This window comes from Manihot esculenta, chromosome 1 (assembly GCF_001659605.2).
Source record: "Manihot esculenta cultivar AM560-2 chromosome 1, M.esculenta_v8, whole genome shotgun sequence".
NCBI classification, from domain to species: domain Eukaryota; kingdom Viridiplantae; phylum Streptophyta; class Magnoliopsida; order Malpighiales; family Euphorbiaceae; genus Manihot; species Manihot esculenta.
This window is the reverse complement of record NC_035161.2, coordinates 39,594,935-39,608,786: the sequence shown is the minus strand read 5'-3', so window position 1 is coordinate 39,608,786 and position 13,852 is coordinate 39,594,935. Positions and strand designations below refer to the sequence as shown.

The following is a 13,852-nucleotide window of genomic DNA, read 5'->3' as shown; positions in this document are numbered from 1 at the left end:
TTTTTTACATTTTGATGGTTGCTTCTCAGTCAATAGACAATGATTGAGATGAGTCATTTCGTTAATGTGAAAGAGTTATGTGTCTATTTATGGGGTTGACTTTTCTTCAAATTTTATTAATTCGGCTGTTTTGAAAGGTAATATTCAATGGAGGTTTACTGGTTATTATGAGTTTTTGAAATCACAACGATGATATTAGTCTTGAAACTTTATTCGAGTTTTATCTCGTAGAAACTCTCTTTCGTGGTTTTGTTCGGAAGACTTTAATGCTTGATGCTCGAAAGATGAGAATGAAGGAACATCATTTTTGTCAAATTATCTCATATGAGGGTTTGATTTTAAATGATTATAAATCTTTGTTAGACTTTATAACTGATATTTCTGTTAGATTGAATTCGTTGTAATGCTACTCTAACTACTCATACTTTGACTATAAAATTTATTAGGTATAATCGTCTCTCTGTTCGGAATGATATCCCTATTTATTTGATAGAATTTTATTAATATAATCGGTAGTTTTGCTTAAAAAAATAATATTTTATTAAATTTAATTATAATAAAATTATTTATTATTATTTTATTATAATTATATTGAATTTAAATTATTAAATACATGTATGTTTTACTTATGTGTAAAAATAAATGTTACATTTCCTCTTAAATATAAATGTTGTAAATTTAAATTTAAAGATTTATAGTCAGATACTCAGAAAATGCTCATTTTCTATTTAATTTTATAAACATTAAAATACTAAAGTATGAAATTTGAATTTAAAATCATAATTTTAGATTTTTAATAATATTTCTATTATTTATATGTAGAAATAAATTATGTGTTGTGAATTTTAAAGAATTAAAAATTATACTTTATAAAATGCAACGATTTTTTTATAAATGGTTAAATTTTATAAAAATTTAAGATTAAATACTTTCCTTTTTTAAAATGGTTTTTCAGGAGATGTTTTTATAAATATTAGAAATAAAATATTACTCATAAAAAAGGGGTGCCACTGTTTGTGCATCTTGGCCAAACAAGAAGCTGTATGAGCTCATGTAATATGTCATCAGATTACGCAACTAGCGATTCGGAGGCATGTTACTCACATGGCTTGCGAATTTACTAATATGCCACTACCGCCTGTAATTGGTTTTAATTCAACTAATTCCCATTTTAAAAAAAAAAACTTTATATGTTTTGGAGTAATGCTAAAAAAATAATTTAAAGAATTAAAAATAAAAATTATCATAATGTCAAACTCAACTTAATTAAAAATTTGAACAACCTACTTTAAAAATAAAATATTATTTTTTAAATATCGAATATATTGAAAATTAGTAACTATTTAGTAATTTCAAGTTAATACGAGAAGTGCGTATGTAACATCTTGACCATGACAATATATAAAAAAATCACAAGTCTCCGACAAGCAGAAGAGGAAGCAACCTAGAAAGTTCATGCCATATTGTAGTATTCTTTCCAAGTAACTCCCTGCGTCCTGCAACCAACCCCACACTCTTCATGGAGACTCCAACCAAGAAGAGGAACCTCCCTCAGGGTGATGCTCACGACGATGAAGATAACGAAGAAATAAAGATAGAGAAGTTCTTTGCACTCGTCAAAAGCATTCGCGAGGCACGTGATCGCTTTCCAAATGGCTCAGATACTTCGAAGCAGGAGATGGATTGTAAAAACAAGAAAAGAAAACTGGAGGAAGAGAATAAAAGGCAGTTTGCTGTTTGGAAGCCTTGTTTTCAACCTGAAGACTTCTTGGAAGAGTTTCATGCCAGAAAATCTTGGGCCACCGTCGCGATTACTCCCCAGAAAAGTGAAGTTCTTCCGACGCAAGAAGAGGCCAAAGAAGAGTTAGACCTGAGGCTTTCACTTTAATGTCCATCATCATGAGTTCAACGCATCTCTCTCCTGATTAATAAGGTTAACAAGGTGAGAGGCCGATATCAAACTGATTATCCATTGTGCTTGCCATTGTCGTCCTGTACTTAGATTGATTGTACCAGTAGTGAGTATACATGCATTACTCTAGAAATTTAATTTCATGAGTTTGTAAGCAGAAAACTATTAAAAATTAAGGCTCTTGTTTGTTTGACGAAATATATACTTTAAAAAAATATTTTCTATATTTAATGTCATATTTAAAAAATTTAATCAATAAAATTTTTTTTATTAATTAAAAAAAATTAAATCATTTAAAATAATTTATCTTTTTAAAAAATAAAATTCTTTTTAATATTTTAAGAAATTTTATCAACACTTCTTTATATAAATTTATTAATATATTTTATATTTTAAATTTAAATTAAATAATAATAAAAAAATAAATTATCATGTTAAAAAATATTTTTCATAAAAAAAATTCTAAATACAAATTATTTTTTTACAAATAAAAGTAGTTTAATGATTTGTTTGTTTTTAAAAAATATTTTTAATAAAATATTTTATATATTTTATAGCGATATTCAGTAAATTTAATTAATGGAGAATCTTTTACATTTTCAAAATTTTATTAAATTTTTTTATATAAATTTGTTAATATAATTTATTTTTAAATTAAAATTAAACAATATAAAATAAACTATTTATTAAAAATATTTTTCATATAAATTTATTTAAAAAAATATTTTTAAATATAAATTATTTTTTATAAATAAATAAAGATTAAATTTATAACATTCAAAATAATCTATCTAGACAAATTTTATATATAGATTCATATTAAAACTATTAATTTTTAATCTTTTAAGATATATTAAATTTGAATTAAAGGTAATTCATTTTCAAAAAGTGTTAAAAGAAGGAGTGTCTAAATCTACACATTACCCAATTACATACATCATTAAATATTTAAAGAGATTTAATATCAGGAAGTAATTATGATATTATATTAAATTTAAATTAAATTTAATTTATTATAAAAATTAATTTAAAAAATATTTATAATTCATATAAATTACACGTTATCTTTTTTTCAGGGAAATTGATGTGGAATTTAATAACTTAGTTGTCAGACATGGACTGCTAAGTACTAGAACGTTGGCTCTCGAGGTTTCCACGGCTTTACAGACTTTTAAAGTTTGGAGTTAATTTGAAACTGTGTGCTGTTTTTTTTTTTTTTTTTTTTTTTTTTCTTGAAAAGGTTTTTGTTTTCTTGTAATAATATTCTTAGGTGGAATAATATATTTTTAGAAACTTGGAAGATAAGGGTATTGATTATTGAGTACGACTTTGCAATTCCAAAGTGCCAAAAGAAATAAATAAATAAATAACAGTTGATTCAGAATTGATTCACAAGGAAATATGTTGGAGGATCGATTTGATTGTTCAACGCCTTGTGCTTTATTACTTTTCATTTTTTTTCCTTTTTTTTTTCTCGGTTCCATTTATTTATTACAAAATATTTTTTCTAATATTTAAAATATTAAAAAAATTTAAAGACTTTTGAAAGATAAGACCTGAACCGGAACTATATAAGTTTTTTCCATTTGATTTTAAAATTTTATAAAACTCTATTATTTTTAAAAACCTTCTCTCAAAAACCTCCCAAATTTATTTTTCCAAGTTTTCTAGATTTTTTGAAAACCTCTCAGTACGGTTATACAGTTGGACGTTGAATGCTGTAAGTTGAGTTACGCTTGGGCCTCTGACAGCCGTCCGTCTCATTATGGGCCAACTCTGCATTTGGTAGGTTATCGAATATGATCGTGAGCAAGTGATGATCTTTTTCGCGATCAGGAAACCACTTCTCCAATTACATTTATTTTAACTTTGACCTCATCTAGCCCCGCAAAATGCTTTTACTGTTACTGGCGGTAACTAAGAGGACATCTCGTACCTTAATATAAAAATGTAAAATTAAATGAACCTATAAATATAGTACTCTATATGTATCAAATAATTAATTTTTTCTATCAAATGACTTTTCTTCACCAAGAAACACAACTCTGGCAGTCTTCTCTTGCGTCAGCTGTCAGACGTCAGCAACAACAGCAATAGTGCGTTACGTCGTCTGCAATATTCCTCCAGCGTAATTTTGATGACGCATGCTAACCTAACCTTACCCATCAAATAATATCATGGGCAATGCAAATTGATTTTCTGTACGAATCGCATCTTTAACCAGAGAAGTACCAAAGTTAGCCGGCGGGGCATTTCCGTCTTTTGGGACAGTTTGAATACGCGACCCCCTGTTTTCTATCTATATAAAAGGAAATTACCATTTCTAAAATTTGGAAGATAACACATGTCAACACCTACACACCACCAAACAAAGTTAAACGCCGGAGGAGCCACCCTTGTTTCCTATCCCGGCCGCTGGTAGAACCAGCCATGGAAAATGAGAAAGTTGATCGCGACGGAGATTACAACGGCGAAAACGATGAGCATGAAGACCAGAAGGTGGAGGAGTTTTTCGCTTTGATCAGAAGCTTTAAGGAAGCCCGTAACCGAAGAAAAGATGAGTCATTCGAAGACAATGAGAGAAAGAAGAAGCTTAGAAGGTTAAATGAAGCGCATCCTAGTTGGGTACCTTCTTTTGAATTGGAAGATTTCAAGTTCAACGACGAGATTCAATTTCGAAGGCTTCCTCTGATCTGTCCTCGTCCTCGTAACCAGAAAGAAGACAAGAAACAGCAAGACGAAGATGATGGTTTAGATCTTAATCTCAGCCTGTAGTGTAGAATTAATGTTTAACGATGCTGAATGGGATTGCAGTTGGCAATAACATTCTTTTATTTCAAGTGAAATGCTTTGACGTTCTTGTCCTGTAATGAAGAATGAATTCATTGTAAACTGACACTGGCCTGCCGTGTAATTAAATGAAACTGAGAAACCACCATGATCACAGCATAAAGAACAAAGAGAAAAAGGTACAGCTTTGAGTCGGATGTTAATGTCTTTCCAACGCAAAAATAATCGCAATGCTGCTTCATGATGCAGAAACCAAAAGAAGGTTTTTTTTTTTTTCCTTTTTTTTAAAAAAAAAATTAGGCATATCCATTTTCGAACGAATAAGCTATCAAAAAATAAAGAATTCCAACAAGTATTCAATATATTTACGAAAATAAAATCAATGATTTTACTAAACCACTCATAAAAAAAATAAAAATTATTATTATTTAATATTTAAATTTTAACACCGTTGATTAATTTTTATATTTTTAAATTTAAATTTATTTATAATTAATTCATCTAAATTAAATATTCTTTCATTTATTCTTATATAAAAAATTAGAATGAAATATACAAATTATTTCCTTATATTCAAAATCAATATAATTTTAAAATTTATAAAGTGTTTTAAATATTTATTTTTTATTTGATTAATTAATTAATAAAATTATAAATATAAAATTTTTTAATTTGTATGAATTATTTATATAAAAATTGAGTGTTTTATTAAAATTATATCATTTTACTGCTTATTGTTATTATTTTATATTAAATATCTAAATTATGTAGTATTGTTATTATAAATTGAATTTTATATATATGTGATGTGTATATGATATTGTCTAATATAAAAGGAAGCGGTACTTAAAAAAATAATGATATGTAACGGTAATTTTATTATATTTGAAATAAGCTCTCGATCTTTTCTCTCTCTTTCTTATTTCTGCAAATGTTTAATTTTAAAATTATAAAAATTAAAGTGTAATTTATTTAAAATTATAATGCGTGAATTAGGCGTTTGGATGAGATGGGTGGTCAGAGATGGTTGGTCAGGAAATGTAAAGAGCTGTCTTTGAATTGATGCTTGTGTCCGGAATCACGTGGCGGGAGTGATGTAAAGCAGGTCCTCTTTGTGACGCACTTGGACAAGTTTATTATATTTTATTTATATTCAAAATTAGACATAATTACTTTTATAGACATTTATTACTCTTTAGAATTGCAGAGAGAGTAGGAATCTCCCTGTATGTACATACTGTTTTATCATAATTAAAATATTAACAAATCTGAAAAAATAAAATCATTTAATTTTATTTATAGATATTAGATTAGATTTGTATTGTCTGGGCTCTTCTCTAGTAGAAAGTAATTCTTGATCAGAAATCGATTGGGCCGTTTTTCGAGCTTAAATCTTGAAAACTGCTCAGCCCAATAAGGAAAATTTAACTTAACGAAAAAACAGTAGTGGGCATGTCATGTCCTAGGCTTACCATAATTTTGTGTATTTTGGGTTGTGGGCCCTCTATCTAGTGCTTCTGTTTAAGGCCCTAAAAATCCCCTATTCCTTTTAGGCCTCTGTCTGCTTGCTTATATGAAGTAACGAGCGACTCGTTTGGTAACTATCCATCCAGGGATTCGGCATGGCCACGGACTAATTCCAGCGCGGTTTCGGGCCGAAAGCATATTCATAGAGTTTGCACGGTTCGATCCGATTTTGATTTAAAACAGTTAATAGTTCGAACGTTTTTTTTTTTTTTTTGAAATGGAGTTCGTAAGTGATTATAATTTAAATTTGCCTTACTTTTTTATATGAAAAAATCAAATAAATTCAATTTTAATTTTTTAAACATACAAGCCTATATTTTTATATTAAGAGGGCCAAATAAATTTTAAAAATATTATAATATTAATTGTTTAAATAATAAAAATATTATTTTTATAATTTTTAACAATAAAATATACTATTTTTGAAATTTCTTCTATATTTATAAAAATAATATTTAGCATTTAAAAATTATTAAAAATAATATTTTAATATGTTAAGATTTGTTTACCCTTAATATAAAATTGTAAATTTATTTAAAAAATTAAAATGAAAAGTATACTATGGATTTAGTGTTATTTCAATTAATTAATTAATTTCGATGAGTTTGATAATTTTGAAGACATGCTATTAAGCTAAAATTAGCCAATTACCAAAATAATTTCTGCAATTTCAATGGGACTGGGGAGGTTGTTCTGGAGAGAAAAGGTCGGTCAGATCAGGTGTTTCGCACTGTTCCTGGTAGCCTGTTCCGCCAACTTCCCAGTCTTTTTATTTATTTATTTATTCATGTAACAGATCTTCTTGGCAAATCAGAAAGGGTTTTAGTCCTTAAGTCTAGTTTGGATCGAGTAATCAAGAAGAGAAAGCATCGGATACCCTTGGAGAGCCCGTGACCAAATTTTGATTAGAAATATTCGAGATGCTCATCATCAAATATTTGATTGGATCACTAAGCACTATTTCGAAAGAGACAGGAAGAGAATGAAATCATCAACCTGTATCCTCTCCTTCACATGGGAAGATTTTGCAGGGGTCAAAGACAGTATCGTCAAGCTTTCTCCTTCCACTTTCATGCGTCCTCTATTCTCTTTATCGAGGTAATTTTATATATTAATGCCATAATATAATTTCCTATAAAATTTCCCCTCTTATTACGTTGTTCTTCGTAAAAATCAAGTACAAAGCCACAATGATCAAGGTGTATGATCATTATTATTAGAATTTGATGTATTGGGATATATGTATGTGTTTGTGTTTATACCATTTTTCATTTTGTGTTTAACTGGGAAACTTTATACGCAATATAGCCGATGATGGTGATGTACCTGTGTTTCTTTACCACGTCTTAGAGAGACACTATGATTGCTGTTTCTAGATGTCAATATTCTTGATGATTCTGAATTTGGGAGGAGTAGTCAATCTCTCCAAATTTATACTCAAAACATTTTGGTTGGGCAATAAAAGGAGATTGTGATGGTTGATGATATAATTGTAATAATAGATTTCTTGACGTTTACTCTTGTGGGTTTGGCAAAAGAAATGAATTGGACAACTGGTTCATCTGATTTCACAAATTGGTTCTTCATGACATAGCGTAGTTCTGCTTGTTTCCAATCTTTTCTTTGATTGCAGCTCAATACTCGTGTACGAAAATGGTGAGTATGGAGTACAAACCCAGGTGATTATGGTCAACTTCTTTGTCACATCGTCTCTGTACATGATCTGATTTGTAGTACCCTGGTATGGATTATGAAAAGCCAACTTTATTTCTTGTTCAAATGAAAGGTTTGAAACTTTAGCCATTTTGTTTTGGAATATTTCCAATGAATTATGAACAAATAGACAGATACTAAAATCATTAAGAAAGCGACCTAAACCTTCAGAAGTGAAGGAATTGAACCCACATGGATTTGCTATGAAAAGGAACAACCCACCTCTTAGCTCCTATTGGCTTTTACCATGAGAGGAACACTCCACCACGTTGATTCACATTCTTCTTTTTAATTGAGAATGTAGGACCCTGCAGCCCCAGAGGCTTATTCTCTTCTTCTATCCACTTGAGAGCTTGATGGGAAAAATTCTGACCACAGCTTTTCTTTTACAGCTATTAGAAAAGCTTCTTATTTTGTCCTGAATTCGAGTTCCCAATCTTATCTTTCTTTTGTGTTTTTCCCTAGTAAAGCGTTGACCCTTCAGTTGGATGATTTGGGAGCAACAGCAAAAATGATATCATCCACATTCTACAAGGACAATCTTGAACAGTCTCAATGGCCAATAATTCGTCAGGTTCTAGCAGTTTCGTGGGTCTAGCTTTAGGCCCCTTGCTACTGCCTGTTAAGCTTAGTGACGGGGCCATTGCCTTGCCTGATCCTGAAGGTATTTGTAGGGTTAAGAATTAAGAACGTTTTGGTGGACCCTCTCCCTCTTCCTTGCTTTCTTTCTCTTTTCATTTGATTTTCATTGATACTTAAAACTTTATAACCCACAATTCTTGGACTACGTTAAACTAATGACTCATTGGTGTGGACCCTCTCCCATCAATACATTTGATGACAAATGCCTCTGCAATTGGAATTTGCTTATACCATGCATCAGACAGAAAGGCTGGGAAAGACATGGGATATTTCTGCTGGGCCGAGTGGTTTCTTGATAATAGTATTAGATAAAGCAGTAGTGATTGTCCAAACTTCAAATCCAGTGATCTTTTGCACTCTCGAGTGTTTAGTGATCAACGGATCATATCTTTGCCTGTAACATAGGTAGGTATGAGCTTGCAAATGGGGGGCAAATATGGCTTGTAAATGAACTGAATCAAGGATATTGGTCTGTTGCGCTGTAAATTATAATGTTTTTAATGTTAAGGTTTGCATTGAAGAAGATTGAACTCTTAAGGCAATATAAACAAATTGCTCTGAAAAGAACAATATCCATTAGTATATTTGTAAGTTACAGATATGCTCTAAAAGATAAGAGCAGAAAGGAGAAATATTTTACAGCAATTCCAACCAAAACAACACACCGAAAATAAAAGGAAGGGGGCAAGCAGAAGCAATCCAAAGCTACTAACTATTAACTAACAGAAATCAAACTAGCCAAACTTTCTGCACTACTTTTGTGCTGAATTTGAAGGACTCTTTCCTAACTTAGATAATCCTAGTTCTGCAGGTCTTGGACTTATAGGCCCTCTTCCACTAGCCTTAGGACTTTTCTCTCCTTTCAGTTCACTTAAACGAGGACTATACGTGTACGAGAGACGCGGGCTTTGATGGCTTTTAGGATCATTTGCAGGGGTTCCAGTAGTACTTGTAATTTTAGGACTGCTCACATGCCTGAACTCTCCTCGGCTACGGGTAATAACTTCATCTAGTATCTCTCCATCCCCTGCACGAGTAGCCCCAGCCCCCAGCTCAGACTCCTGTAAACAAACATAACGAAGAAATTATATATATGAATGAAGCAATCTTAGGATGTGAACTTTGGTTTATTTTTTTTTTTTGGGTCAGAAAAGAAATCTTACTGTAGCAATATTGTATGGCAGAGCTGGAGCTTCTTCATACTCTGCTGCATCCAGGTCCTGAAGGTGTGCTCCTTTGAAAAATTTAGGAAGGACATATTGTCTTACTGGAACCAAAAGCATGATCATCAATGGAAACATGACCCCGGCAATTGGAACCCAAGTGAGGCCAAAACATATTAACAAGTAAATAGTTTGAAAAATGGTAAATGTTGCAATTGTCTTGAAAGGCACAGTTTCCACAAACGTGGCATGGTATTCCTCGAGGACTCTGCAAGAGAAGGGAGTTACTTTTAGAAACCAAGAAGAAGAAAGCAAGCGGCAGGTAAGTGAAACTAAAGGATTGAAACTAATACTTGTATCTTCTGCTTGGTGCAGTGAAGAGCAGCAATATCCTTTCCCAGAATTGGTTGCCAGGCAAACTTTCAATGGCCATAAAGGCAAAGTAACCCCAGAGGACTGAAGTTGGGATCTTTTTGAGGAAAGGCATGGCTGCTACACATCCTCCAACCATGGTGGCTTGAAGCAAGTTGCTGACACGCTGTTCTTTCACTTCAACAGGCAATAAATCATCAATCTCCTTCTCGATGTCAAATACTGTCTCATCAACTGGTGCATCTATGTGGCCAGTAGAGGAAGCTGCCTGGATGGTTGTTTCTTTGAATTCTTTCAGGCCCTGCTCAAAATATTTGACAATAATTAGTCTCAGAGCTAGATAATTTCATCTGGACTAAAAAAAAAAATTTCACTATTAGATACTTGTAGCTAGGATTCTGTTTGAATCAATCATCTGAGTGTATTTGTTCAAAAATATATGTTGCTTCCAGAGGGAAAAAGAAGTCTATTAACTTTATAAACAATACAATCAAGAGTAGAATAAGTTGTGACCATACTTGAGAAGGCTGTTGGTAGATCAAAGGTGTCTGCATTTGCTGATAAGCTTCTTGCATATTTCCATATAACTGTCCCAAGCTGGCGTTCTTTTTGATACTTGTTCGAGCAGTTGCTACAAGTCGATTACGAAGCAACTGCATAATGAGAAGTGATTGTTCTTAGAAAAATCTCATCTGCGTGAGCAACTAAGGAAAAAAGTAAAAAGCCTCACTGGTATTGGTTTTGACACTTAGTTTCTTATATTGGATAATAGCTATATATAATCAAGAAGTGTACAAAGAGCAAGTTCAGGATTTATCACCTGATACTTCAGTGTGGCCAAACTCTTTGTATGCATCGGAGATTGTGGGATGACTCCATTTGATGGTGGAATTCCAATAAGACCACACATTAAAGTCTGAAATCATGAATTATGTACATTAAAATTCTGAATGTGAAGGACAGAAATGGAATTAATGGAGCAATTGCCTAATAGAAGGGGAAGTTCGTACCAAGAACCCCAGAAGCAGCAAGTCATAGTGATAAGAAGATGGCTTTCTCAAATTGTACTCTTTCTGCTGAGCAAGCTGAGATGCTACACTGTGGTCAAAGTAGTAAAGGACAGCAATCATCGTTGCCGGAACGAAAGCTCCAATTATGTAAAATATGGGAACATTCAGCATTTCCTGTAATAAAGAACACAGGTTCCCTCTATTTTAGTTAAGCGAAAATTGAAGTCATTAATTTGGTGGTTTGGCAATTGTAAAATGTGATTAAAAAAAAGAAACATGCCTTAATGACAGTCCAATTTTCGTAGGCACCAGGGGACCAGGGATTAGGGCTGAAAAGGCGGCGAGGGATCCCTTGGGGAACACTTCCGGATGGGATGTAGGAAACAGCTGTCCACACTAGGACCATGAAGGGCACACCATAGTCTGCTGTGAAGCTTCTAAGCCAACCTGTGAAAGAAACCCATTATACATGTATACATATATATATATATATATTTTTTCTTTTAGAATAAATAAAATAAAAAGAGGGTATACTAATATTCCCGAAAAGTGAACTAGAATATTGACAGACAAGCAATGGCGGAGAAGAAGGACCTTATAGATTTTTGTTTCAGAAAGCTTAAGTACATACCGGTCCCATAACGCCAGGATCTTGCCTTTCTGCTTCTTAATGCAGTGAGAAGCAGGCCGAAAGATAGAACCAAAGCGAACATCCCATTTGCAAACCTCCATGAAGGAATGAACTCTATCAATTTTGGATCTTCCCTTTGTGGAATGCGAAATTCATCCACAAGTCCCTGAACAACCAGAATCGGAGCAGTTTTAAAAGTATTAGATACTGCTGGATTCAAATACCGAAAATCCTGAATATTCTACTTATTGGAGTGTGTATAATCAGTCTTACTTTAATAGCTTGCTGCATGAAAAGCATCGCGATAAGCAGACCGAACAATTCGCCTGCTACACGGGTAAACCTGTTGATAATGGAGCAGGCTCCGAGGATGGCCAGCAAGAACAGCAGGAGTGCGGTCCAAACACAAACCCTGCAGCATCACATGACCAGGGAATTGGGATTTGAGCTAAAGGCGAATGTAAAGCAAGAGACACTTTCCAGGAAGATGACACGAATTAACTTACCATCCTGTCCATGCCAGAAACAAATCCCTGCCCAAATCAGGCCTCTCTTTGGCAAAGTTGAACATAAAAGTGTACATAATGACAGTAGGCTCCGCAACTCCTAATATCAGGAGAGGTTGACCTCCAATGATCGAGTGTATGATCCCACATACTGCAGTGGATGCTAAGGTTTGAACTGCAGTCAAAACTCCATCTGCAAACATTCACAGAACAGAATATTAGTGTTTTAAAAATTTCTTGCAAAAGTTCATGGCTTTATAAAATAATTTCCTCCCTTCTCCAGTCCTCCTCAAAAAAAAAAAAAAAAAAGGTCCTGGGGGACTCGGAAAAAGATTGTGATTTGAACTTGGTAACATCAATCTTAATATAAGTAAAAGAATGTTCAGTGGATCAGTATTTTTTCATATTAAAAAAAAAAAAAACAGATTCTTTATACTGATGATGTCCATTACCAGTATTTCTCTCCAGTTGTTCGCCAAATGAAATTACTGGAATTGCTGAAGCAAAAAATATATAAGTGGTGGGAGCCAAAATCCTGAAAAGAAAAATATATATGTTTTAAATGATCATATCTTAAAACTAACAATATTAGCAAAGAGTTTAATGCGAGTAACATAACAAATGAAGATACAAATTTCGTTGACCACCTTAAGTTAAGATCATACCTGAAACCAGCTCTGAATCCTCCTGTCCAGTCTTGCTTGTAACAGAGCAATCTTCCCTTAAGGTCATTCTTGATTCCACGGAGAGGGACGAACGTCTCCTCCATTATCAATTTGTCAGAGTGAGAGCTCAGGCAGGAAAAAAAAAATTGTACTTCCTTTTCTGATGTCTGTGAAAGGGTAGGTTCAAAGCATTGAGAAGGGTTAAGAAGAAAGTTACTCCACTGAGGATAATGTGGAGCTTTAACGGAGAGACATGGCCGGAGATGCCATTTTGAAACAGCTGATCGGTGATAAGAAACAGTTAAAGAAGTCAACGTTTTTAAGGAGTGAGACCAAAACTCATTATCAACCTCAGTGCAAATTCGGGATTAACAAACAGATGCCAAGAAAAGTTTGGCTGAGGAAAAGAATTGATGGGTTGGTGACCTCCAAAGTCGAGCATTCGAGCTTTTTGATGCGTGTTGGGCGCAATGTGATGGCGCTTGCTAAGGTGGAAGGCTCCAAATATATAGTAATAAAAGCTTCTTCTGGTGCAGACACAGCTATGCGGTCCAACAGTGAAGAGACCGCAATTCAACGTCGTTTTACTTGGGAATAATCCTCTGCCTCGTTCACCTTTTCACCTCGTATACATCCTCCCTCTGATTTCGCCACGTCATTGTCCCTGAATTCTAAGGCTGGTTCATGTATAATTTCTTCTTTTTATAGAGCTAAAACCCCATTTATGATCTAAAAATACAAAAATAAAAATAAAAAATCAATATAAATACATTTTGGAAATTAATGCTAATAAAAAGGTTATTTAGCAAATCCACAGAACCAATTTGAGATTTTACACAGCAAATAAAAAAATAATAATTATCAATTTTGACTTTTAAAAAACAAATACGAAATTGCATTCAATTACAATTGAAATTTTGT

General features: G+C 32.7%; 3 protein-coding genes and 1 long non-coding RNA gene across 4 annotated transcripts; 3 read left to right on the top strand and 1 right to left on the bottom strand.

Annotated features, from left to right (window-relative positions):
* The first annotated feature begins 1,424 nt into the window (after nucleotides 1-1,424).
* On the top strand, nucleotides 1,425-2,127 carry LOC110627209. Its single transcript, XM_021773495.2, has one exon. It carries the CDS (start codon nucleotides 1,520-1,522, stop codon nucleotides 1,886-1,888), a length of 369 nt encoding a protein of 122 aa, XP_021629187.1. The 5' UTR covers nucleotides 1,425-1,519; the 3' UTR covers nucleotides 1,889-2,127.
* Nucleotides 2,128-4,232: 2,105 nt separating this feature from the next.
* On the top strand, nucleotides 4,233-4,804 carry LOC110613530 (protein NIM1-INTERACTING 1). Its single transcript, XM_021754709.2, has one exon. It carries the CDS (start codon nucleotides 4,343-4,345, stop codon nucleotides 4,685-4,687), a length of 345 nt encoding a protein of 114 aa, XP_021610401.1. The 5' UTR covers nucleotides 4,233-4,342; the 3' UTR covers nucleotides 4,688-4,804.
* A 2,039-nt stretch (nucleotides 4,805-6,843) lies between these two features.
* On the top strand, nucleotides 6,844-10,634 carry LOC122725191. Its single transcript, XR_006352665.1, has 2 exons — nucleotides 6,844-7,327; nucleotides 9,769-10,634. It is a non-coding gene; the product is annotated as an uncharacterized LOC122725191 (long non-coding RNA).
* LOC110613509 (boron transporter 1) lies at nucleotides 9,129-13,069 on the bottom strand. The gene is made up of 12 exons (XM_021754677.2): nucleotides 12,932-13,069; nucleotides 12,719-12,801; nucleotides 12,267-12,459; nucleotides 12,034-12,172; nucleotides 11,761-11,926; nucleotides 11,410-11,576; nucleotides 11,130-11,303; nucleotides 10,940-11,035; nucleotides 10,638-10,772; nucleotides 10,101-10,420; nucleotides 9,748-10,015; nucleotides 9,129-9,645 (listed from the first exon to the last, which is right to left on the bottom strand). Exons 1-12 carry the CDS (start codon nucleotides 13,033-13,035, stop codon nucleotides 9,337-9,339), a joined length of 2,154 nt encoding a protein of 717 aa, XP_021610369.1. The 5' UTR covers nucleotides 13,036-13,069; the 3' UTR covers nucleotides 9,129-9,336.
* Between the last annotated feature and the right edge of the window lie 783 nt (nucleotides 13,070-13,852).

Coding starts and splice junctions, on each gene's coding strand:
- LOC110613509 (XM_021754677.2), bottom strand. CDS start 13,035: ATGGAGGAGACGTTCGTCCCTCTCCGTGGAATCAAGAATGACCTTAAG. Junction 12,173..12,266: donor TTTCTGGCATGGACAGGATG/GTAAGTTAATTC, acceptor GTGATGCTGCAG/GGTTTGTGTTTGGACCGCAC. Junction 11,304..11,409: donor AAAATTGGACTGTCATTAAG/GCATGTTTCTTT, acceptor TCTTTATTACAG/GAAATGCTGAATGTTCCCAT.
- LOC110613530 (XM_021754709.2), top strand. CDS start 4,343: ATGGAAAATGAGAAAGTTGATCGCGACGGAGATTACAACGGCGAAAAC.
- LOC110627209 (XM_021773495.2), top strand. CDS start 1,520: ATGGAGACTCCAACCAAGAAGAGGAACCTCCCTCAGGGTGATGCTCAC.